This window comes from Chamaea fasciata, unplaced genomic scaffold (assembly GCF_029207755.1).
Source record: "Chamaea fasciata isolate MVZ Bird 193981 ecotype frontalis unplaced genomic scaffold, bChaFas1.0.hap1 SCAF_5, whole genome shotgun sequence".
NCBI classification, from domain to species: Eukaryota; Metazoa; Chordata; class Aves; order Passeriformes; family Sylviidae; genus Chamaea; species Chamaea fasciata.
In genome coordinates, this window is record NW_027094090.1 from 15,378,683 (window position 1) to 15,403,351 (window position 24,669).

Genomic DNA, 24,669 nt, shown 5'->3' on the forward strand with positions numbered 1-24,669 from the left:
GTGGGTCTGCCTTTGCACTCTGAGCTCCTCATGTGCAGAGCTGCATGGTGGTTTTGATGTAGTTGGTATGGGGAGTTACTAGAAACAGCCTGAAAATCACAGCTGAACCAGCTGAGCTCAGAATGAGTGTTTGGGTAGGATGGGTCCAGGATAGATAGATATCTCACCAGGGAGAAGGTGAGGGTTGAATAGCTATGATGGTGAAACAAGTGTTTTGATATTTAGTTATTTAGTTATTGCATTTTACAATAAATCTAATTCTAGATCAGATTCTGGTCTTTCATTTTACAAGAGCTTCCTCAAGTTTATCTAAATTTGACTCAAGTCAGTTGGAATACAGAATCTCCAAGAATCTTTTTTCCTGCTGAAATGTCACCATAAAAAAAGGTACATAAAAAAAGTTGCTGGTTGCAGGAACAGGCTGCTGACATAAAAAGCCTGTCTTAGATCCAGCATTTGGCTGGAGGCCAGATAATGAGTTTTCATAGGAGCTTGTTGGCAAGCTTACATTTCTGCTTAGGTTAATGTAATGTAACTGTAAGTAATTTGGGAACCTGGTATATGCAAAACAATTTTTAGACAAAATGATCTTATTATTTTTTAATTTTAACTGAGAAGATATTTTTATAAACCAGCTTCTTGTACTTCAAGCATTTTAGAAATGCCTTGGAATGTGGTTCTTTACTATGTCCTCTTTTAATGGTTAACCTACTGAATAATCCTTTAAAAATATTAACCCTCGTGACATATCTGTCAAATCAGAATGTATGCTGACTTCATTCAGTGGAGTGATTTAAAGAAATGGTTGCATTTTTAAAAGGCTAGGTGGTAACATACATAGGGGTCAGTCATCAGTTTTGTCAGTAAAAAACAGTGTAAATGGGTTCATAGGTAATCTGTTGGCCAGGTTATTCTGTGACCTAAGGCTGAAATGCATGAACCATCCTAGGATGAGAATGGAGCTCAATTTCCCAAAATGATGCCCATTCCTGGCAGTCATGCCAGTTGGCCTTTTCACTGTCCTTGTGGCTTTTTCAGTCTTCATTCAAAGCTTGATGGTAAGGGTTAGAGATTGCTTTGTCTCGAGATGTTTTTGATGCTTCTTATTTCTTAGGTGTGGTAAGTGAATGTGAATTTATGCTAAGGGGAAAGAAAGCTGAGTTCTGATCTTGAACCTTCTGTGGAAGTGCTGGATATACCAGGCTGTAAAAGACGTGCAGATCTAGCCCTGGCCGTTGAGCAGCAATGGATAAATGTGGTTTTAGCAGGAAAATGTTAAGGTCTCTTGTTTCTGTCCAGGACAGCAATGCTCATCTGCAGTAACTGCTCCATCTCTAAGAGGGATAGAGAAGGCACGGGCTGCATGCTTGTCCTCCATCGTTGTGGGCTGATGGCTGCCAACCACTCCAGAAAAGGAATAACACTAATATGCTTTATTATTGCCCTGTATTGCTGTGTCATTAGCAGTGGGGATGGTGAACAGACAGGATTTGGTTTACAGCTGCTTTGCTGAAGGTCTCTTCCATGGTATGTAAATCTGGTTGAACATGGATGGAGATCATTGTGATGGGATCGAGAGCGATACAATTGTGCTGGTGCTTATCGGAGGTTTAACTTCCCTCATACCATTTGTTCCCTAGTAGCTATTAATAGTAGGGCCTAGAGATATTTCTGGATGTGATAGCTGACAAGTTTCTTCATCAAATAGTCAATGAACGAGCAAGAAGTGTTTCTATTTTAAGCATAGCTCTGACAAGTTAAAGAACTTCAAAGAAAAGCTGTTCTTAGAAAATAACCTTGGTGTGAGTTACCACAAGTGTTTCTCTTTAAGTGATAGATTAAATACAGGGTTGCAACTTCAAGCATCTCTGATAAAGGAAGAATTTTGTGTTTGTTTTTTTTTTGCCAGCTGTACTGCAAGGGGTTTGTATTAGTTTAAAACATCTGTGTTTATTTGAAAGGTGCTAATAAAACCTTGGAAGAGGTGCAAATTAAGGCCTGTTTGAAGGGAATGATTTGGTTTGAACTTGGTGTTAATAGTCACTGCCAAAGTGTTAGGGTAAGTGGAGAATCCATAAGGAAAGGTGAAGAGCTCTGTTGAAAAGAGGTTTGACCTGGGAAGGGGGAATTGCCTTAGGTGCAAAGGCTGTGGTAGCAAAAAGTTTTCCTATTTTGCTTTCTTTTTACTCCTGAAGTGACATGTGTCTGAATTTCCCTTTGCTCTTTCCTCTCACTCCAGTGTCTGGGATGATGTGCCATGAAGCTAAGCATGACTTCTAACAAAGAGGATGGTAGTGCTGAACACTGAGGACAAGGGTAGTACCAGGAACAAATACTTCAAAATAAATTTTTAAAAATCCATTTGCTAGAGCATGGCATCATCCTCCAGATAAATTTCTGTGTGCTGATATAATTGTGTCTGCTTTGTTATAAACTGACAGGGCAGGAGCTTGCTGGAATGACAAGGAACTAACTGTTGTTGTAGTGATCGAGGAACTAACTGTTGGGTTTGGCTTTTTTTTTAAAGATGGAGCTTAGGACCTTTGGTGCAGTGTGATTCATTGAATGGGACCAGTTTGACAAGTCTGGTTTAAATGAGAAATTATACAGTGCAGTATCCTGAAAAGCTGTCATTACAATGAGTTTATGCACATAAATTAAGCTTTCTTCTGTTGTCTTTTAAAAAGCAAAATGCTCCTCCTAGTATAATTTCAGGGGTATGCAAAATTGTCAGTTGTGGTAATTTTAAGGATTTTGGCAGTGTGTTTGAATATGATTTATGGTCTGCTTCAGATGTCTTGATTTTTCGTGAAACCTTCTGCATGGATCTGTCTTTGACTTTTTTCAGTAAACCCTTGGTACTTTCTGTTTTGTTAGCCTGAGGTCATGGTGAGATGCGATAGCATCCATACTCTTTTGCTCTAGTTTGTCTGGGAGTTTAAAAGTTGGTTGTGAAGCTTGGTGGATTTTCCTGTCTTTGATTAGAAGCAACACAAATTGAAGAATGTTGACTTGTCAGCTAAACTTTTTTTTGTTTCAAGTAACCTATTAGGAACTGACTTCCTAATCTTTCTTTGGAGAGCAGGTTGTTACTTTCTGCCTATTCTGGCTTTCTTTAAAAACTGCCAGGAGAGAGAGGCCATGGTAGTCTGGGATGAAGGTAAATGATCAACTACTGCCAACCAAACCATGCATCTGTTACAGTGTGGAAAAAATGCCTGTTAAAAAGCTAAGCGTGCTTTTCCTCCAGTGGTAGGAAGGCACTTGAAAGATGGTTGGGAGTAGTTAGTGATAAGAACGTGTGTATTTAGATTTACTGCAGGCTTTCTAAAATACTCTTGATTTCTTGATCTTGCAGAGACTCCAACCGTCATGTTAAGGTAAAGCAGAAAAGTGCAGTGCTGAACATGCTAAAGAAGTTGGACAAAATAAGGTTCAGAGGTCACAAGAGAGATGAGTTCCTTGATTTAGCAGAGTCTCCAAATGCTTCAGACACTGAATGTGGAGATGAAATCCCAGTGAAGATACCTCGAACGTCAGCTCGAGACAATGAAGAGTTGAGAGACCCTGTAAGTACTCAATTCAGGTATCATTCATCATATTATGTTTTATGGTTTTTGGACAGAAAAATAACAGAAATTACTGATTCTTTATCCTTATATCATGGTTGTAACACTTGAAGATTTGTGGGCTAGGAAGTAACTTTCCAGTAATAGGCCTATATTTTGTGGAAAGATCAATTAATCTCTCAATATTAGAGCTCTAATTTTAGATACTGTGGGTTGACAGGTTTGTTAACTTTGGATATGCTTCTGAATGCGCTTTTTGTTTGTTTTGTTGAATTACTAATGAACATGTGAAAAAGAAAAGATAACTTTTCTGTCTGAGGATGTTAGATTTGCTCAAATGACACTGTTCAGGACTTTAAGGATAAGACTTCTGGGTGCTTCATTAGTGTCAGAGGGTCACAGCATCTCCTTCTGCACTGTAGTGTTGTATTCAGTGGTGCTTCCATGCAATTAGAGCTGGTTTAAACCTGTGAAGGCAGTGTTAAAACATTTTGGTGCTTGTAAGCAGAAGCACTGAAGCAGACCTACCTTTTTCCAAGACAGTGCTTCGGGAAAAGTTAAATATTGGTTAAAAAAATGAAATAAAATCCTTCTTGAACTGTTAAAAAGTTGCTGTGGATCCATGAGCTTGGAGTGGTACAGTATTAATTTAGATTTGTCTGTATAATTGTATTGTAGAAGTGACTTGGAATTCAGAATTTATATCACCCGATGAAAACTTTCTGTGCAGTTTTATCCCCAAAATGTGATCAGACTGTTGTCTGAAGGCTCATGTCTAGAAGCGTGGGGCTTGCTCACAGCAAGGTGTAAATGAAAAGATCTTAAACTGTATGTGCTTATGCATCTCCTTTGTGGTTGGCAGCTTGTATCCAGTTCTGTAGCTATTAGCTTTTTTAAATTTAAGTGAGCCTTCATGGTACTACCGTCCTGCTTATAGAGAGCTTCTTTGCCAGAATGTTTTTCCTATGATCATGGAACAAACAGGTGGTAATGACAGAGCATGTTTTGGTCACAAAATGTCTGTTATATGTAAATCCTCAAGCTTCTCAGACAAGGAGGTCTGTCAAAAGCTATTCCTTTGCTCTCATTCTGCTGAAGACATCTGTCATTTGTTAAGATGTAAGTATTGTGTATACTGGGGCTGATCTGTGCTGCTGCCCTTCCAGCGTGGTATTTTGTGAGGTTTTTGTGTAGGTAAATACTGGCTTAGTTTCATTAAACTTAAGGCTTTATGTTTTGTGTGGGTACATATTAGATGCCTTTTGTATTTTGTGGCAGAGCTAGAGGCTGCAGAAAGATCTGTTTTAAACTCCAGGTACTATTTTCTGTATGTCTTCAGGGCAAAAGCAGCCCCTGGGTGGTATGGAGGGTAGCTGAGGGCACAGCAAGGTAAACTTGTAGTTTTGAATAGTTATAAAGCCTTAACAGCTACACGTCTGCAGCAGTGGTCTCTGTTTTCTCAAAACGTTGAGTTCTGTGTGCTGAAAAGGGAACTTGGAGAAACACTTTACTTTCTGGCTGATTACATACTGCACTAGGGTGTTGTGGTCTAAGTCCTTGGGATACAGTTGAGGGCAGTTCTTTAAAATCAGGGAGAAGGAGAGAGAGGAAAGGAGAAATGGCATCAAACTTTTCTTGCCCCACTCTTGATGTTTGGGGGCTCCAAACCCAGTGTGATGCTGGAACAGCTTAAGAGTAGCAGCTGTGTTACAGATATGAGCAAAATAAGCAGGCTGGTGTGAGGAAAAAGGTCTGATGTGTGAGGGATAAATTTCAGATGGGTATTTTGAGGGATTAACAGTTGGCCCTCACAGGCATCTGCATACTAAGCGCTGCTGCCCATCTGTAAAATGGAGGGAGAAGAAATAATCCCATGTGCTGCAGAGGTGCCAAGAGTAAAGAAAGTAATGCTTAAATATTTAAATCAATATTAAAGTAGTGGTGTCTGAGGTTGTGTGAACAGTGCAATTCTGAATTGTCTTTCTTACTGAGATTATATAGTCGAGTTGTGCCTGAATTGGTTTTAATTCAGTGTCTAAAACGCCTCACTTAAATTGCATGTACAGGGTGTTTTTCTTTTATAGGCTCTGTTAGCAACTTAGCATTACTCTTGTATTACACTGATCATAGGAAGACCAAATCTTACTGGTTTCTTCCTGTTTAAAACCTTTGGGAAGGTGTTGAAAGCACACAAAAACCAATGCAAGTCTTCTGTGTAAATGGAACTTAAGCTCCATGTCTTTTCAGATAGATGTGAGCTGTACTGTGCTTCCACTTCTGTTCCTTCATTGTTTCTATTGAAATCTGGGTACAGGACTCATGGTCTTGAAAGAGCAAGATTGGTGGCTTGGAACTGAACATAGCGCACAAAATTAGAGTCCTAGTCCCCTTATCTGCATCTTCACTGTCAGCCATTCCCTCGACAAAGGACTTCATCTCTACCCCTCTCTACTTCCCTCCCCCTGCCTGGTGTATTAATCATTATGGAGGCATTAAGGAAAGATCTCTGTCTATTGGAACAGCACAGTGCAGTCATATGAATGAAGGACCCTTATGTGCCTCACGGGTTTACAGTGCACTTAAAAATGTGCCTCTTCTTTAGGTATGTATCTGAACTTGACAGGCGTGTGCAATAACCTGATACAAATGGAGGTTGCAGAGTAAAAAGCCTTGTCATAAAAGCTTGTGATTGCAGAGCCTTGACCATCTGCCAGGGAGAGCATCATCCTCAGTTGCACTCCAGCAAATGAAGGGAATGCTCAGTCCCAGGCCACAGATTGTGCAGTGGCACTCAGTCCCAACGCTTCACATCCCTTACTGAAGTCGTACATGTAAAAAGACAGAAAGGATGGCCAGATGAGGTCATTTAGTATTTATCTTTAAACTGAGCTTTACCTATATAGTTCAATAATAAACGTTCCTGACGTGTGTTCAGGTAAAGCAGACAGCTAGCTCCTGGTCAGAGGACTCTGGAGATGGAAGGATTTATATTTTCTTTTGAATTCTCAGTAGTTTCTTAGAGTTGTTTGTTCAAAAGGTGTCTTAATTTGAACTAGTTTTGATTTAACTTACAGGCTGGCTGCTTGCTTGTGTGGGTTTCCCCCTCTCATTTAAGTGCCCCAGCTACCAGATATGCCTTGAATAGGAGATACTTTCTTAGGTCCCTGTGGGTGTTCGGGCACTGTGATCAGATCATTGCCAAGACAGCAGTGCTAGTTAAACAAATTTAACTCTCTGCTAAATATCTCTTTCAGTTCCTGAATGGCTTCCAACATTTCTTCCTTTTTTCTCCCTTTACCATAGCTGTTTGTTTGGTTGGTCTTTTTCGGGTTTTTTTTAAAGGCAAGGACATTAGACACTGCATGCAGCACTGCTATTTCTGCATTGTTTTGTAAAAACACCACAGTTGCACAACAGTAGAGGGAGTAACCTGGTCCATTCCAAATCAATTAGCATTTGATTTGTTGTGACATTAGAAATTGAGATAATGTTGTTTGCTCAGTAATTGAAGTCCGTTTTATTCAGTGCTACCCTTCTGATTTGTACAGAAGGGGAGACAGGATCCAGTTCTACATGCAGGTAGGTGAATGAACGTGGTGCAGACAGATCACATCCCCTTCAGAGTGGAGAAAGAGCAAACTCTGTTTTAACTGTAGGGGCTGGCGCTAACCTGGCAGTGAGAATTACTAGTAAAACTCTCTTGTGTCTGGCATATTGTACTGAAAGCAGCCTAATCTACTTGTGCAAGTTCCCTGCCAGTGTGCTAGGATTAAATCTGAGTTATTGTGGTACAGAAAACATTACTTTAATTGCTTTTGCAGCTTGGTTTTTCCTGACACATGTCAATTAAAACCTTAAATGCTGTTCTATTGGTCATCTCATTTACAGTGACTGGAAGGTATAAAGCATGATGCAAAGATTACAGTGAAGAAGTTAAAGTCTCTAAACCTGGCTAGCACTAGATTTTTTAAAATTTATGTAGAATATAGATGTGTTTTAGGAGTGTGCCAGTTATGGGTATGCTTCCAAGAATAGCTAGTAAGGATTAACTATTCATGCAGATGCTTTCATTTTTAAGCAGTGTTGTTGAGTGTTTCCTTTTCTTTCAGAGGGTAATTGCAGCATTCATGGGGAGCCCTTTAATAATTTGAAGTAAGAAAATGTGCATGAAGTGTCAGATGAAAAACTCAGGAGGCTAGAACTTTGTGAGACGAGCTGTGTAGTTTGTTGTATTGCTGAAGACTTCCCCCCCTCCTCTTCTTCCCTCAAATGAACGCAAGTTAAATTTTTCTCTTTTAAACTACCTTTACCATGTGTTGAGTCCCAGCCACTTCATGGGCTCTGAGGAGTGACTTGAGTGGATGGTTTTGCCTCTGGCAACCCCCCTGGGGTTGGAATGTTGTGTCCTCACTGCTCCCTATCCTTCATGTTTGAGAACTGCTCCTTTCCAAGTTAATGATAAACTTGGAAATCAAACCACCATTTTGTTAGATATTCCTAGAGAAAAATCATCCACATACATATGATGTTGTGGAAGAAAATTAGAAGCATAGAGTTGGGCAGTTGTGTTTCTGTGTGATACTGAAGATGTGCTGTGCTGCGCTGCAGATGGAGAGCACAGATCCGCATCTGTTAGTTGGGAAGTGACTTGGATGCTTTCTGTGGCTGTACAGTGGCAGTGGGAACACACAGAACAAAATCCCAGGGGTCGCAGGATGAAGGGGTTTTGGAGAGGGAGGGCAGAGGAGTCTCGGGCTGGGATGTGCTCTTGTGAAAAGCCCGAAGTGCAGATGGCTTGAAAAATGCTTTTGTGGGGAGATGTGGGTTTTAGATCTGGAGCTGGATGTGGCTTGGACTCTGCTAATAGGTTGCAGGCAGTCTGTCATCATCAGAAATGTTCCTTTAACCCCTCTGTGCCTACGTTCACCTCAGGCGTTTCTCTGTCTTCCTAGGCACTGCCAGGCTTTGCTCATGGCCTTGGCTAAATAATAACAATTGCCAACATTTTAAGAGGGCTCCTGTGTCAAATACTGTCAAAACTAGAGAGGCAGAAGGAAAAGCAGAAATCTGTGGAAGCCTTCAAGGCTTTTACTGTGAGTCAGAAACCAGAAAGGACATCTGTACAGTGCAGTGTAGTTAATCCAGCCTGAGTCCCAGTGCTGTCCTACAGAGGTGGCAGAGAGGAGAAACCTTTACCCAGATAAAACTGGAATTAATACAAGGATTTTATTAACTTGTGAATTGAGCCAGATATGCTAGCTTTGGACAGAGGGACGTTTTTGAATTCAGAAGCAGGTAGTTGACCTTCAGCAAATGTAGAGACATTATTTCTTGTTTTCTTACTTGTTTTGGTGTGGGGAAAAGAGTTCTGTGACAGAGATACTTGCTTAAATGTTTCCCCTATCGCTGTCCTGGGTGTCCTCAGTTTTTCTGAATATTTCTAAATGGTAGTCATAAAATGTTGTGGTGATGCTAATTTTGGAAATTGGATGCACCATCAAACTTGTGTCACTGTGTATCTTAATAAACCATTTTATTGTTACATGTTAATTACATGATCTTGCTCCTAGTATTCTACTGAACAGCCTTGTGTTTTAACTCACGGGATTTTTTTCCTCTTTTTTCTTCTCTCTAAGTTAGAAGTTCATTGTAACCATTTGTAGCTAATTTAAAGATGTATACCTTCTGATTTTTAACCCCTCAGTAGATGTCAGGCTGTTTGGATCCAGTGCTTTAGCAGATAAACGTATTTGGAAACTCTACGATAATGAATCATGTTAACTGGTATCATTCTCCCCAGTGCTATGCACCGCTTGCTCTTTCCTTCTTCCTTAGAGGCACAGCTAAACCCTGGGCTTTAATTACTGACTCAACATCTCTGAGAAGCAAAAGCAGAGCTGATCTCTAGATGGATTTCTGAAATGTAGTGAAGTTTAAGGCATCAGTAGCACATCTTTGGGTAAAATATCTTGAGTATCTTCAATGAAGATGAAAACTTGAATATGCTTAGGTACTTGCTAGCCCCTTTATTTTTCCTGTCCTCCCTCACCTGGGGTGGGAAGCAGCTGCTGTCTAAGCATGGGGCTGATGCCCAGAGTCCAGGCACATTCCTTTTGAGTACAGCACCTTGCTCTTTCTCCTGTATGTGGTTTTATTTATCAATAAAATATTTAAGCAGTGGCCCTGTTTTTTCAGACAGCTCCCTGTGAACTCCTGCATGCTGGGAGCAGAGGTTGTCTCTATGTGCTAGATGTGGGCATACAATACAGAAAGCCGTGCAGTAACACCTGGGCAGCAGTCTGTATTTTAATAACGCTTCTCTTGTGCCTGCCCATGGAGTGTGTTCTAAGGGTGCTGCTTTTTGGCTTCAGCCACACCATTGTTCTTGGGGCTCTCCAAGTGTCTGGCAAGTGATAGCACTAAATCTGGCAGTGTAAATAAATACAACCCAGCTCTGTAGATAAGAGATCAACACAGAGGTTAGGTCGCATCCTGTGCTCATCTGAAAACAGTGTCTGATAATCTTCTGCAGTGGCATCTCTCCCTGCACCTCCCTGGCTAAAGGCAGGAGTGATGGGGAAATGTGGGGCATGGTGAGGAGGATGCTATGCTGCAGCTCCCTGTGTGAGGACTGCCCTGGGCTCTGTCCCTCACTGCTGTGGCGTGATTTGTGCCGGCTCCAAAATGGGAAGTAGCCCAAGGCTGCTGCTGAGCTAACAGCTTCTCCTCCTCATCAGGGCCAGCAGCGTTGACAGAGTGCTGTGTGGGTGGGTGCTGCTTAGGGGACTGGAAATAGCGTCTCTGCTTGGCACTGTATTGAGCAAGCCCAGGTGGGGAGTTGGTGCTAGGTAAATGCTGGGCAGTAACTGCCTACAGAGTGCTAATATGCCTGTATAGACAAATTCTGAGGTTTAAACTCAGCATCTGTTCAGTTCAAACAAGAAAACAGATGTTTAGTAGGTATTTCCACACTGTTTTATCTTGAAAGTGCAAATCAGTACCAACTGTGAAAGTGCTTTGCTATCAGTAAGCTTTCTGCACATCTTCCCTAAAACATAGAAAATGCCTTAGTTTAATGTCTCCTGTAGATTCCTTGAATTTATATATGTATGTAATTTAAGCTGTCGTCATTAAATGTGTGCAAGCTGGTGTATGAAAGGAATACAGTTCCTGTATGGTTTTGGAGTTCAAACAAGAAGTGGGGGATAGTCAGAATAGGTAAATAAATTCCTTTTTGTCTTGAGATAATTTCTGAGATGTAGGCTTCTGTATTCTGTCACTTAGGTTTTGAGTATAAGCTGCTAGAGAAGCTCCTGTAGTTCTCATTGACAGATTTTTTGTACCTGGTGGGGACTATACATGAGTGCTGAGCAAACATTATCCCGGAGATGCCCTCTCCCACCCTTTTCCCTGCTGTCTGAAAATGCGCACTTTGTGAGAGAAAGAAGGCATCACCTGCCTTCTACTGTGTGGGCTTGGGTTTTTTCTGCATTTACTTCATGGAGGTGGTGGTTGAGGATGGTCTCCCTAACTAATCAAATTGCTTTTTAGTTCCTGCTTTCTGCAGTATTTTCAGTATTCTGCTGAGTTAATTCAGGGGTGCTGGTAAATCTGTTGAGGCATTCAGTCTTCTGATTTCCCACTCTCCTAGCCTGCCAGGATGAGCTTCTGGACATCCAGCAACATCCTGCTGCAGTGACTGGGTTGTGGGGGAGTGGGGAACCCCTTCCTTGCTGGGAATAATTATCTACAGAAATTTTACTTTTGCTGGCTTCCCAAATTTATGTTTAAAGTGTGTAGCATTGGCCATTCATGCTGTGGGAAGAGGAGAAGGGTAGTATAAATATGGATTTTCAGTCAGCAGAAGAAGGGCCTAAGTGATGATGCAGTAGAACTGGTAAGGGTGGTGGTATGAAATATTTTTTTCTGTTGTTTCCCAAGGTTTGTGGAAGTGTGTTCTGTAAACTCACATTTGATTAGCTTTCATTCACTTCTTTTGGTAATCTGATGCTGAAAGAGGCATGCAGAATTGTTGATACATGCATCTTGCTTATTTCTCACATGCTTGTTTCTTTATTGCCCCAGAAATCAGTTGATGTATTTAAATGACACACAAAAAAAACCAACTCCAAAACAAACAAACAAACAGAGTCCTTCTGAACTTTCAGTATGTTCTGGCTTTCTTGCAGGCTGGTCCAGGGACCATCATCATGGCTTCGGGAGTCCAGGATTTTAGCAGAACAGAGTCTGACAGACTGAATGAGATCAAAGGTCACCTGGAAATAGCCTTACTGGAAAAACACTTCTTACGTAAGTATAAAATGCTCTGTAGAGAGGAATGATTTAGGCCTTCTGAAATAATGTTTCTCTAACTGTAGAAGTTGGCATCAGAATTTTGAGGTGTGCTGACATGCAGATAGTATGTGGGTTTATGCTTCCCTAAGAAGAACTTAAAAGCATTCCCAGGGTTTCTGGGTCACTTGGGTATTTTTTTCCTCATTGCATTCCTCACAACAAACTCACTATGTGACAAAAGCTGCGTAGTTAAGTCTTGATGTTGACGTCTGCAGGTTGTCCTAGAACTAAGTCAGCCTTAATGTGCCTGCAATAGGTATTTTTCTTTCTAGTAGTAATTGCTAAGAAGAGATCTATGAAGGGGAGACCAGTTCATTTTCGTGGCAGCTCTTTCAACAAATAATACATCTTAAAGCACATATCTCTTAACATTATATGTATTATTGGTGAGTAGTGTAAGAAATACAGAGAAGAGTGTAGATTTCAAGCGTTAGTTGTTTGGGTTTATGCTTATTATATGTATACATGTATGTGTGTATAACGAGGAAAAAGTTGTCATTCATGGCTAGAGGCAGCTGCAAGATTTTGGGGGTTTTATCTCAGCAGGTTTGAACTGTTGATTTTTAAGACAGGATAGTTAAAAACACAAACGTGGAAAACAAAATAACTTGATAGAAGTAGAGCTCTCTGTAATAAACCAATGAGAATTTTTGCTCAGTTGCTTCCCAAAATGGCCATTTTAATATTTTAATTTTGAACTTCAGAGCAGGAGGGCTGTTTTTGTGTGTTCAAAGCTTGTCAGATATTTTCTAAGGGGTAGAAATAACAAGACTGTAGATTCTGTTCAATTTCTAGACTATAATCCAATGACAAGACTTAGGTTTTTATCTTCAGCATGTTCTCAAGGATGTGTCATTAATTTTCTGTGACTTGTTTTTTACTTGGCAATATTTCTTTGATATGTTTTCCCCCCTTGATGTGTATAAGAGGGAGGTCTGATAAAGGAGACTGGGCAGGAATTTATAACAAGCTGCTGTCAACTTCCACCAATACCTGGAAGAGGTATCATGGTTGGAATGTCAAGCAAAAACTGAAAGATCTGTTTGACTTGCCTTGTTAGTTTCAGTTATTTACTTGATTTTTATTTAACTATTCAGTACAGTTACCACGTACTCTTTCCATCCCAAAAGATACATTGCTTAAGCTCTGTTATATTTTTTTTTTTTAAACTAGATGGGACACATGTGATTTCTCAATGCAATCTAATGTGCAACAGAAACACTAGGATTTAGCAGAACTGATTTCTGATTTGAAGTAGGATGTGCTTTTTGATGTAAAAACATAATAGGGCTCCCAGGCACTTCCATGGCTGGTGAATTCATTCTCCTTCTTAGCATGTTCTTACAGTAGCACAATGGGGCACACAGGTTTTTGAAAATTTGTAGTCTTCAGGTTCCTGCTGTAATTTGATAACCTTCTGATCAACTGTTACTGAGCTGAATAATTTTTCCTTTGTGCAGAGCTTTGTAGTAAACTCCAAGGTGAAGGGTAAAGAAGTTTGCCCTTTTCTATGAACTTTGAGCAGATGTTTGGGTGGGTGGTTCAGCTGGGTGGCTTGAGTCAGACAGGGATGTCTCCAGCCCTCACCTCTTCACGAATGCCAGACGTTCGCTGTAGCTGAAATTACAGAGTTGTCCTGACAAATTGGTTGTAACTCTGTACCTAAAAAGAAGAGTAAGAATCATAAACTGGTTGAGAAATAAATGAGATAAAACTTATCCCTTATTTGGCCACTTTCCATTCAAAATTTTGGGATGAAATAGATCACCATGTTTGTCAGTCGTAGTGAAGTAGGAGTTCAGCTTTTGCATATGGCTCCTTAGTTCTTACCTTTCCTTTTTCCTTCTCTTTTGAGTTATTTTGGAATTTTTTGATACTAGAAATGCTTCATTATTGTTTTTTTCCCAAAAGTGAACTAATGGTGCGCAGAAAAACATTCTTGAAATGTGCAGTTTGTTCACTTCAGTTTGCCCTTGGAAGAAAGCCTGGTCAGTATTTTTTTAAAACCCTATCACTGCAATAGGTGTTTTTCAGGAAGGCTAGTTGCTCTGCAGTATTTCCATACTATTTTTAACTATGTAATTCTTTAAGGACACCTTGCTATGATTGTGGTTTTGCATAATCTGTTTGCCATGTCCACATACTCCATTTCCTACAGCTGGGCATGCAAAAATCAAAGCAGTTGCTAGTTAATGAGGGAAATATCTAAAGTTTCATGCATTTGCTTTTTAATGTGCTGTGGTTCTGCTTCTTACCAGCTTGATTCTGACTTTTTTTTGGCCTCTTCTATACTTATGTTTGTATTGGTGTCATTAGCCAAGACGTTTAAGGGGGAGAGATTTCCTCTCAGCTGTACATCATGTGTAATGTACACATACATTATACAGCTGCAGGTCACTGTGGGTCTGTAATTTGAGGTGCCTGGCTAAAGTTTTTCTCTAAACTTCATTCAGCTGTTAGTAGGCACAAGCAGTGGGTGCAGTTTGGCTGAGTAGTACATTTAGTGAAACAGATCCCAAACCTAACTGCAGCCTCTACAAACTGCAGGGGAAATCTGGAGCAAATAGGTATGGAGACAAGCTGTTGTCTCTAAGGAGGAAATATCTTCATCTGAGATGCCTGTCTTCTTTAGCCAAGAGATCATCTAACCCAGAGATGTGAAGATGGAGAGGAATTTTTTGTGCAGCGTGTGCAGAGCTGTAAATGCAAATACAACTTGGCTGGAAATGCTAGGGATTTAAGCTGCAGACTGACAGGAGGATGTGGCACTCGGGGAAAGGGATCTTGGATAATGTCTTAAGCAAGGGGGAGGGATCATCTGATTCTCCCAGCCAAAGGGGCTAAAGTTGCTTTTCCTGTCTGTGTGGGAATGGTCTTAATCTCTTTGATCTAATGGCTCATTCTTAGCCTTATTATAGGAATGCTGAAAATATGCCTGTTGGGTTTGTGGTATTGGTGTGGGTTCTTTCAGAAAGAGTTTTGGAACACCCACTGAATGAAAAGTGCAGAGGGCTTACTTAGCCTGCTGGAGTTTCCAGTGCATGTGGTTGGAAAAAGCTTTGTCTTGGAGCTGGGACAATCAGAAAGATTTATTTCTAAAGGATTTTATGTTATTATAACCTAGTTTTTAATACAAGTGAACACTGCCTTGGGCTAGTTGAGGGCTCAGTTTGGGAAGGTGACTACTGGCCCAGGGCAGTTAGATTGATAAACTAAGATTAGTAGTGGTTTTAGTGTTTCCACTTCAAAACGTAGTTATACCTTAACAAAAAATAAAATTGTGCTTGCTGCTCTTGCATTTGAAAGACAAAACAACCAACAAAACAAACCTTCTGCTTTTGCACTATTTTTGTTTGAGGTAAACACCTTGCTTCCTGTTACTTCCTATGCCTGCTAACAGGGGGCAGTTTTGGAAATATCAGCACTCTTGTCCTGGTGCCACACGGTGCTTTGTAAGCACATATGCATCCTGTGGTTTACATGAAATATTAGCTAATTCTAATTCAAGGGCGTTCGAGCCTTTTGCAATGCAGAATTAAGCAGCTCAGGAAAGAGGAGTTGGTTGCACCAGCTGAGAGTGAATAAACCAGGTGACTGTTAGAGAAGAGGGTTAGTCATGAACTGGTAAATCAAAGGAACCTCACATGAGGATGAGGAGTAGTAGAAGAAAGTATAATCGTCTCCCACAAGGGTTTTTGCATTCCCCTCCATGCAGTAGTCTGTGGCAGGAGTCTTTAAGGTATTACCAAATCAGTGATTTCAGTCATGATGTTTATAGCACATGACAAAAGAAGTTGGGATTATGCTGCTTTTCCATTGAAATTTCTGCTCTGGCACACTGTTCGTCCTTGTGCCTTTTTGAACCATTTATGTGACTAACTCCATAGTATTTTTTCTGGCTCCCACTTTCTGATATAAATGACCTGATGATTCTTTTTAGGAACAGCCTAGCAGAATACTGACTTTATGAAAGTAGAGCTCTAGAAAACCATACGTGATTCTCTGGCAGAACTGGCATGTTAAAAAGTGTTAAACCTCAGAAGTCAAGCATGTGCTGACCAGCAAAAGACCTATGCTGAGAAGTCCGGTTCTGTATAGAAATGCTTATACCTCCTCAAACAATCCATGTAATTGTACGCAACAAATAGACAGTGAAGCTGCTCCAGAGTCTGATTACCAACTGTGTCTGAATACTTTTAGTTTAATTTCTCCTGATGTGAGGATCACGCCAGCTGCAGTAGCAGAGCTAGAGAAGAGCAGAAGAATAGATTCACTGCATTGGTTTTGCTGTTCCTTACTGACCTAGCAGCCTGTAGTCTGAACCGTAGGTTCAGAAATCTTGAAGCAGAACCTAGAGGTGATTTGAGCTGATTTACATAACAGGTGAAGGCCCTGGCAAGAGCATAAGCAGCTGCTGTGTTTATCTGAGATATCCAAATACCAGCTGTGGGCCATAATACCCATTCCTTGCTACATGGTCTACCCTTGGCCGAGGGATCCCAGTGCTGCACTGTGGGCTCTGAAATAAAGTGTGCAGATGCTGGTGAGTGCTGGGGGTGCTGTGGCACTGGAGCTTACCCTGGGTTTCTCACATCCTTTACTCCTTCCTCTAAACTTCCTTTCTTCCACTTTAAAATCCTGGACACCCTACCACTAAAAATGTGTCCCTGGGAAGTTTGCATGTTTTGAGATTGTAGAGTTCCTCTGATGAAGACTGGTTTGCCTATGGTGACTGGTGGGAAATTTTGCATGTTTATCCTGGGCACCCAGAGATGAAGCAGTAAAAATACGTGAGTCCAGGCTTTGCTATAGAGCTATCTCTTCACCAGGGCTGCTCTCATTTGCATAGGAACAAATATTAAAATTATTTAGGTCTGACTTCTGACTGGGAAGCTTCTCAAATACTACAGGAATTTTCTTAAGAGGTGTAGGAAAGGTTTTGCTTATACCCAAAGATTTATTATACTTATAAATTAACTCTACGTAGACAGTATATAGCTTTTTTGGGCAAAAAAGAAACCCTCCAAAACTCTGGCTTCATTTTTCTGGAAACATTGTTGGAAGGAGCAGTTGTGAGCAGTGTAGAGCATTTGTTTGGGGGTCAAGAGGCCTCAATACAGGCTCATGAGCAGTCAGATCTCCATTTCTTATCTTCAAGGACTCTGCTCTGACTGGTGGAGGAGATAGGTTGGGCTTTTGCTCACTCTCAACTTGGCTTCCAAAAGCATGAGGTTCCTGAGACCAGGGGGGAGGAAAAGGATGTGATTCCATCCCAGTGCAGTCCTGGGCTGATCCTTGATCTGAGCCTGGCTTGTGCAATCTGCCCTTGTCATTGGACAAAGCATGTACTTGATGATGTAGGTGATGATGGTGTACATGAAGATGCCCAAATGCTGGAGGATCTTGTATTGTCACACTGCCTTTTTGTGAGACTGATGAACCAAAATGCAGCACGGTGCTCAGAGGGATGTATTGTTTGAGCTCCTCCAGAGCCTTGAACAGATACCACCTACACACTGTGTTATGTACGTGGGTTGTGCTTGTTTCTGCCCCTTTCTTGTGTGCCCAGCTTGGCTTCATGAAATGCAGAGAGGGTGTGAAAACCCAGGCAGGGCAATGGTCAGCACTGTTGTGCCTCTCCCTTTTGTGTAACTGGGGCAGAGGTTTTGGGAGCTGCATGTGGAACCTGCATTTCCCTGCTCAGCTTAGTAACACAAAAGCCTTGAAGAGCCTGCTGCTATTCCTAAGCCAGACGTTATTTCAACATTTATAGACTGTTTCACTTCGCCAAAACGAGAGAGAAAACCATTCCCGCTATAATGACAACATTTTTGCAGCTCTGTTTATTTTAGGTGGCTTTTGCAACACTTCTGGCATTTTTATTCTCTGAAATTTCTGAAAATTCATAGAGCAGCAGTATTTTTCATTACTTTTAGCTGACCTTTTAAGTGTATCCACCAATACAAAACATTCCACTCAATGTTTTGAGAAGAGGATCTGTCTCAGTAAGCTATATTTTCAGGAAGTATAATCTAAAATCCTTCCCTAATGAAGGGGAAATTATCCAGGTCTATGTCTATTATAACATGATAAAGCTCCACTGAAAGCGCTAAATGTAAATGTAGTTACTAATTGATAGTTTGCATAACTATTTTGTACAAACCTTAGCAATGTCATCTTAGCTCTTTCTAACCTCACCCACTCCAAGTAGGACATAACAGGAATGGTGAGAGAGGAGGCTGGAACAGTTTGCACAGAGGAAGAAGACTTTGTCAAATATGATGTGTTTTGTAAATCAGTCTTCCTCACCATATGAAAGGGAACACTTTATACGAAACTCTTGCTGTTCAGGTAAGGAGAAGAGTACCAGTGAAAATTAACTGACAGAGAGGATGATGGCTCAGACACAGCCTTTCCTTCACTCTCTCTGGATCAGAGTTGGCTTATTTCCTATCAGCAGAGCTGGAGCCCACGCTGCTCCCCGCCCTGTAGGCGTATGCAAAGAGGCTCAAAACCTGGTACTCTAAAGCTCTGCTTAGTGTAAGTGCTGAGGCAGGAGCTCTGTCTTTGGAAGAGCAAAGAGAAGCACAAAGGAATGATGGAAACAAAGCAAAAAGCAATTGTTTAACTGCCAAACCTGTGCTAAAGTTTTTAAAGGGAAATTGGCATGACTGGTTCTGAATATAACAGGTCACTTCTTTGTTTTGATGTGTGCAGACTTAGCTGGAGAAAGGTGATATTGAAAATGTGGAGTTTATATTTATCTGTTTCACTTCTCCACTCTGCCAAAATGCCTGTGTAAAACAGGGCAGAGGAAAGGATATGCAGTCAGTAAAGATACTTAAACTTTAATGATTCAATCTGCCTTATGGCTTTTTATGGCGCCAATATTCCTATTAGAAAATATTTTTTATTATGCTTTCTGTATGAAAGATTCATGCAAACAAGCAAGAGGCCTGACCACAAGGGAAAGCCATTAAATTGACAAATCAAGTTGTTCACAAGTGGGGGGAAAAAAAAAAAAAGTTCTTCCAGAGCAGTTGTTGTCCAGCTCTGGAAGAGCTATGGAGAACGAGTATGCTGGTATCCATTTTGACAAAGGACATTTTTAGGTTCTTGTTTCATAAAATCCTAAGAGTAATCCTCCTAAGCAGTGAGCTTTGGGATTCCTGAGTGAAGTGTGGAAGTCCAAGCATGAAAGATGACATGACCTTAAAAGGTGACTTAAAGAAGAAGGTACAGTTAATAAAGCGGAGCTGCTAGAGTGATGGCTTAAATAAGCACTTTGCCAAGCATCTGGCAGGCGAAGAAGTAGAATATCTCACAATGTCTGGGATCAAAAGTTAATGTTTTATCTGAAATCTTTTAGGTAGATTTATGATAAGTTCTTTGGCAATCTCTGTGGTTCTCACTTCACTGATGGAGAAAACGTATGCCCCGGAGAGGGAGAATCATGGATTAGAAGAAGAACAGGTAACAAATAATGCACAATTGAGCTGTGTCTAGTTATAGCTATGAATTATGAACATGTCTTCAGAGGAGTATGTAAATTGCAGAGTAACTGTAAGCAGGAAAAAAACAGATTAGGGAATTTCATTGCAGGTTCTTCCTCCATCACTGCTTCTTAGTCAGACAATATTTTTTGTTTGTCTTTGCTTTATCATAAGTGATGGAACTGTTCCATGTCTTTCACAGCACTGCCATTTGCTGCTGGTTTTTAGGGTGAAGACTAGAAGTTCTTCAGTGTCTATGATGATAAAAATAGATCTGTTTTCACACTCCTGACATTTTGTCAGCAGTGCCATATAGTTAGTTTACTTGGGACAAAGTTAACAGACTAGCTTTCTGTAGGAATTGGAAGTCTGGTAAGGGTGGAAACTGTCTGCCCTGGAGACAACTCCCAGTGTCTGGCTCCATCAGCACGACTGGTGAGATCCAGATTGAAAGTGTGTGGTTGGCATTTAGTGTGTTTAGTAACAATTAATTAACATACTTAAACTCCAGTAATGTTCAAACGGTTGTAAGGAGATTTATCTTGGTTAAAATAGATGTTGAGAGGTTATTTTTGTCCTGTTAAGTACTGGTGTTTCCCCATGTAAATATGATGGGGTTGCACACATGCTTTTTGCCATTTCTGGTTTTTAACTCAGTTTCCTTGGATTTAACTAAACTGAATTCAGGTAGCTAGAAACAGTGGCTGGTGGTCTCTAGCACTGTTCTGAAAGAAATTTTTGGTCACTTTGTCCCAGAGGGGGATTTTGCAACATACCTGTTGGTCTAGGGAGAAATGGTATTATATAAACAGCTACGAGGAGGCTCCCTAATCTACCTCCAATCCTGGGATTAAGGGAAACATCCGCTTTACTGCACAAGCAGTTTTGAATTAGAAATCCAACATTCTGCCACGCCTTTGTAGCCTGGTGTATCATCCTTCTTTTCTAAACACTACTCACATTCTGTTTAATCTCACCGGAACTAAAGACTTGGGTGTTTAATTGCTTTTTATCAGAACATTTCTTACAGGTGAATATTCTGAGGAGTAAACTGCAATTTTTTATTTGCTGTAGTGGCCGATTGCTGTAAGATGATGCAACAAAACACTGGCTGCTGCTGTCTTTTAGCAGTTATATGGTATCAGATAAGCTTTTTGAAATGTTAAGTCTTTTCAGTTTCAGTTGTCAAATCCTTAAGAGTTCAGGTGTGACAGTTCCATTAACCCACTTCATAGTGGATAAAATGCTCTGTAGAAAAACTGAAATGGGTAAGTTTTTTAGTAACATCAGAGGTACATCACTAATGATGGCCTTTCTATACGGCCAATTCTCCTAGGGTTTACAGTACAATAATAAGTGTAATAATTACTGTCATTGATACACCACTGTTGCCTTGTGTTACAGATTTTTATAGCTCATTTTAAAAGTGCAATAGCATTGAGATTTTGTCCTGCTTTTTCACACAAGTTGACTTTGCTGGAGAGCTTCTAAAGCATTTTTTCAGGGTCACACCTGCTGTCACAACCTAAAGGGTTACCCAATGTGTAGGTATTTAGAGGTTGTAACTGAGTTCATAGGCTTCTGTAAGACTGAAGGGCATGGAGATTTTTTACTCTAAATTTTCTACTTTATTACAGATTGTGACAAAAATCATGGCTAGCAACTATGCCTGTGATTTATAATTCAAATATATATATATGTGTGTGTATATATATAAAAATATATATTGAGCTGTTACAAATTCATGGGAGCAGTCAGTAGTATGGCAGCAACCAAGTAGGTGTATACTGTTACAGGCTACTACAAATTTTTCACTAATGAAGCAAACTTTCCAGTTAAACCACAGAAAATGTAATTATGATGGATTATTTATATGCACATATACAAATGTTTACATTAATACCAGTATCAGGCTTATTGGACAGATGTTGGAATGGGCCAAAACGTGCCAGATGTGGAGGACAAACCAAACTGTCCTGGGTGAGGGTCCAAGATCTCTTAGAAAGTTTGTGTGAAGAGTTCATCCTGTTTAGGAAAGGAAAAGTATGTGCAGCATGCAAAGTTCTTGGAGTGACAAGTTTTGTTTTGGATAAAAATTAAGTAATATCAGAGAGAAATAAGGAAGTGTAGGACACTACTGCTTCAGAGGCCAGCAGATGCTGCTAATTTCTCTATTTCACCCAGAGTAGCCAACAGATGTTGTTTTCTTTTCTCTCAGGCCAATTATTATTTTTCTACACTGTTTTCTTTTTCTTGCAGACATAACAGCCAATGGCAGTTACCAAGTCTTACTTTCTCGGATGTTTTCCCTGTTTTCAGACTATTTTTCACTTTTCAGATGATGAGTAGCTGTTGTGGTTCCTTGTTTTTGTGCTTATCAATGGTGTCTCAGTGTCTCAGGTTTCTACGTACCAGGCCATGCATTTCAGTGAGGCCAGCTGCACTTCTCCACAATGCTGGTTCCCAGGCCTAGTTCCCAGGCTTGCCAGCATTTTCTCTGTCAGTAGTTCAGCAGACACTTCTTTTAGTAATTTTCCCCCTCTAACCAGGTCACCTTTATGGCTGCTGACTTCACCTGAATGTCCAGCTAAGACATGTGCTGAGCCTCCAGCAATATTGTAGTGTTTCTTAGAAGAGAAGATGGTGAGCCGTGATGGATATGGCTGGGAAGGAGATTATGGAAACTGATTAATCTAGAAGCTTGAAGCTTGACCTTTTATGTTTTACTCTTTTTTGTGTGTGCAGTGGGGAGGATGTTTGAATTTTGACTGACTGAAGGTGAAATCCAAGGAGCCCTCCATTTTCATCATCAACGAGGGTACTCATCTGTAAAGCTCAGTAGATAGATACTGTGGTGAAATGTTCTTATGGATTCTTCTCAGGGGTCTGTGACCTCTACTCTTTGTAGCCAGCTTCACTTATTCTGCAGGAAATTTGCTTTATAAGTGTAGTTCAACTTGGCCGAATGGTAGATTATTTCAGGGGACAGAGCAAGGAAGAACTTCCCCCCCTTCCCCTCTCTGTGGCTTCTGTTGCTTAGCAGACTTAAGAGTATTTAACTAACTGAACACGAAGGTTTTACAGTGCCAGACCACATTGCTGCCAAAGTAGCAACAAATACTGCTTTAAGGACTTGATGGGGTGGATTTGAATTGCAGTCATGTATGGGAAAGTGAAATGTGAAGCTATGACAGTTCTTAAGGATTGGACGTTGTCTTTTGTTTTTTGGCTTGTCTGTAGGAGTTCTGTCTCTTTCACTCTGTACCCTTTAACTCTGTCTCTTTCCATAAAGAATATTTGGCACTGCTTGTCCTCTTTGGAGGACAAGAGATAAAATTTCTGGAGGTTTTGTTTTGGTTTTAGTAGTCCAAGATGTAGTGCAGTCAGAACAACTGGAATTAAGGAAGCTGGAAGATCTGACTTTCAAGGACATTGAGGTTAATTTACAATGTGTGTGGTTTTCTTATGTACACAAAATGCATAGTCACTTCCTCTTTAATAAAACAAAAAATGCGTAGTGAAGAATTTTTTCCCTTTAATGGTCTTGAGAAGATAACATCTTTATCAAGCTTTGGAACTTTCTGTGATATCTTCATGATATTGCACAAGCTCCAGTGCATTTGAAGTGCAACAGATGTTTCCCCTCAGCTGTGTGCAGGCTCTTGTTCTGGAACAGGGCAAGCCCTTGAAAGTAGGGTAAACTAATTATAAATGTAGTTTTCTTGTTGGATTTAAAATTCCTTGTGGATTTAGGAACAGCTTCATGTAGAAGTCTGCCCTTATATCCATATCTTTCCATTTATTTACAGGAGAGACAATCAATACCTGCTGCAACAGTGGCATTTCCCTGCCCTGCCCTAGGGGATTCTCAGTTTTAGTTGCTGGAGGATAACGTGGTTTCTGTGCTCCAGCTCTTCTTCCCAGGGTCACTATCTCTCAGTGGGGAGAAGGATAACAGCACTCCGTTCTCTTTGGTGGAGTTCATTCTGAAGCCTCACAGTGGAAGCCATCGTGTTGTCCCCTTGATTCATGTATCTCCTTCCCAGCTCTCCTGATTCTGTGCTCTAAAGCTCTTACTGCTGCAGGAGTATGGACAATCATCTCCCACCAGCAGATGAAGTGATGGGACACTGCACCAGGGCTTCCTGCAGGGCAGGGAGAGTGCATCAGTTCCTCTGGACATTTGCACTACAACTTCACACCTTCTCAAGAAGCATAGTGGTTGGAGTCAGAGAAGCTCAGATATCAAAATTCTCTCATTATCAAAGATTTAGTAGACAGGATGTGTAAAGAAACAAAAGAGGTTGTGTAACAACCCTCTGGAGTGTATAACGTAGTACACCAGCCTTGTAAAACAGTGTAAAAAGCCTGAACCCCCTGTGTTTCTCCTGATAGTGGAAGTAGCAAGTAGTTTGCTTGGGTTTGTTGTGTACTTGAAAGACACCTGATGTTCTACTATTGGTTTTTGTGATTTAGCTTAAAAACCATCCCAGAGAACAAAATGTAAATTTTGGTTTAAAAAAAAAAAAAAGAGAGAGATTCCCAATCTTATTTTTCCCATGTCTCAAGTATGCCTGTCTGGGAAAAGTTGTCAGTACTAGTGACCCCATTTTAGCTCTAGAGTAAAATAAGGTCATGAGCAAGGACACTGCCAGTGACAAAAAGCAAGGCTAATTAGCCACAGAAAAGCCTTATGCATTCTTGATAGTAACTTCTTGTGAAAGACATTGTGAGAGTGTGTATGTGTTTGTATAAGTAAATATGTGAGTATATTTTTATATATAATTATTACATGGAAGTTGTTAGGGTGCACAAAAACCCTGGAAAAGGGTAAAAATTTTAACTTAGTTTCTTGTTTCACAGCCCTTTCTTAAAATTGTAAGGTGCTGAGGCTCATACAGAGACCATCTGACTTGGTGCCAGAAATTGTTGGACATGGGTTTTTATGGCATCATATAACTTCTTTTGAGTTCACGGTTTTCTGTTTTCCTACCCACAGACATGAGGAGAGAAAACATACTCTTTTTTTTGTTGTTATGACCACTGGATTTAGCAATAGACAGCCTTTCCTGCTGATTATTTCTTTGAGGAATGAAGAGTATGTTGTGTTCAAGTAAAGATAGCTTGTACTATTTTGCATCTTGAAAAGAAAGCTTTAGAGTTGTTTTCCTTCTTGCTTAACAATTGTAATGAAACATTTTGTACTTGATACAGCTGTGTGCTTTTTATGAAGTCTGTCTGGCCCTTGAATA

At 40.5% G+C, this 24,669-nt stretch overlaps 1 protein-coding gene across 1 annotated transcript in view; it reads left to right on the plus strand.

Moving 5' to 3' along the window:
* The window catches only part of GRAMD4 (GRAM domain containing 4), a 75,894-nt gene that overhangs the window by 20,507 nt on the left and 30,718 nt on the right, over positions 1-24,669 (plus strand). The window contains exons 2-3 of the mRNA XM_066182934.1: positions 3,359-3,569; positions 11,759-11,879. Coding sequence (XP_066039031.1) covers positions 3,359-3,569; positions 11,759-11,879 — 332 coding nt within the window. The remainder of the gene's footprint in view (positions 1-3,358; positions 3,570-11,758; positions 11,880-24,669) is intronic.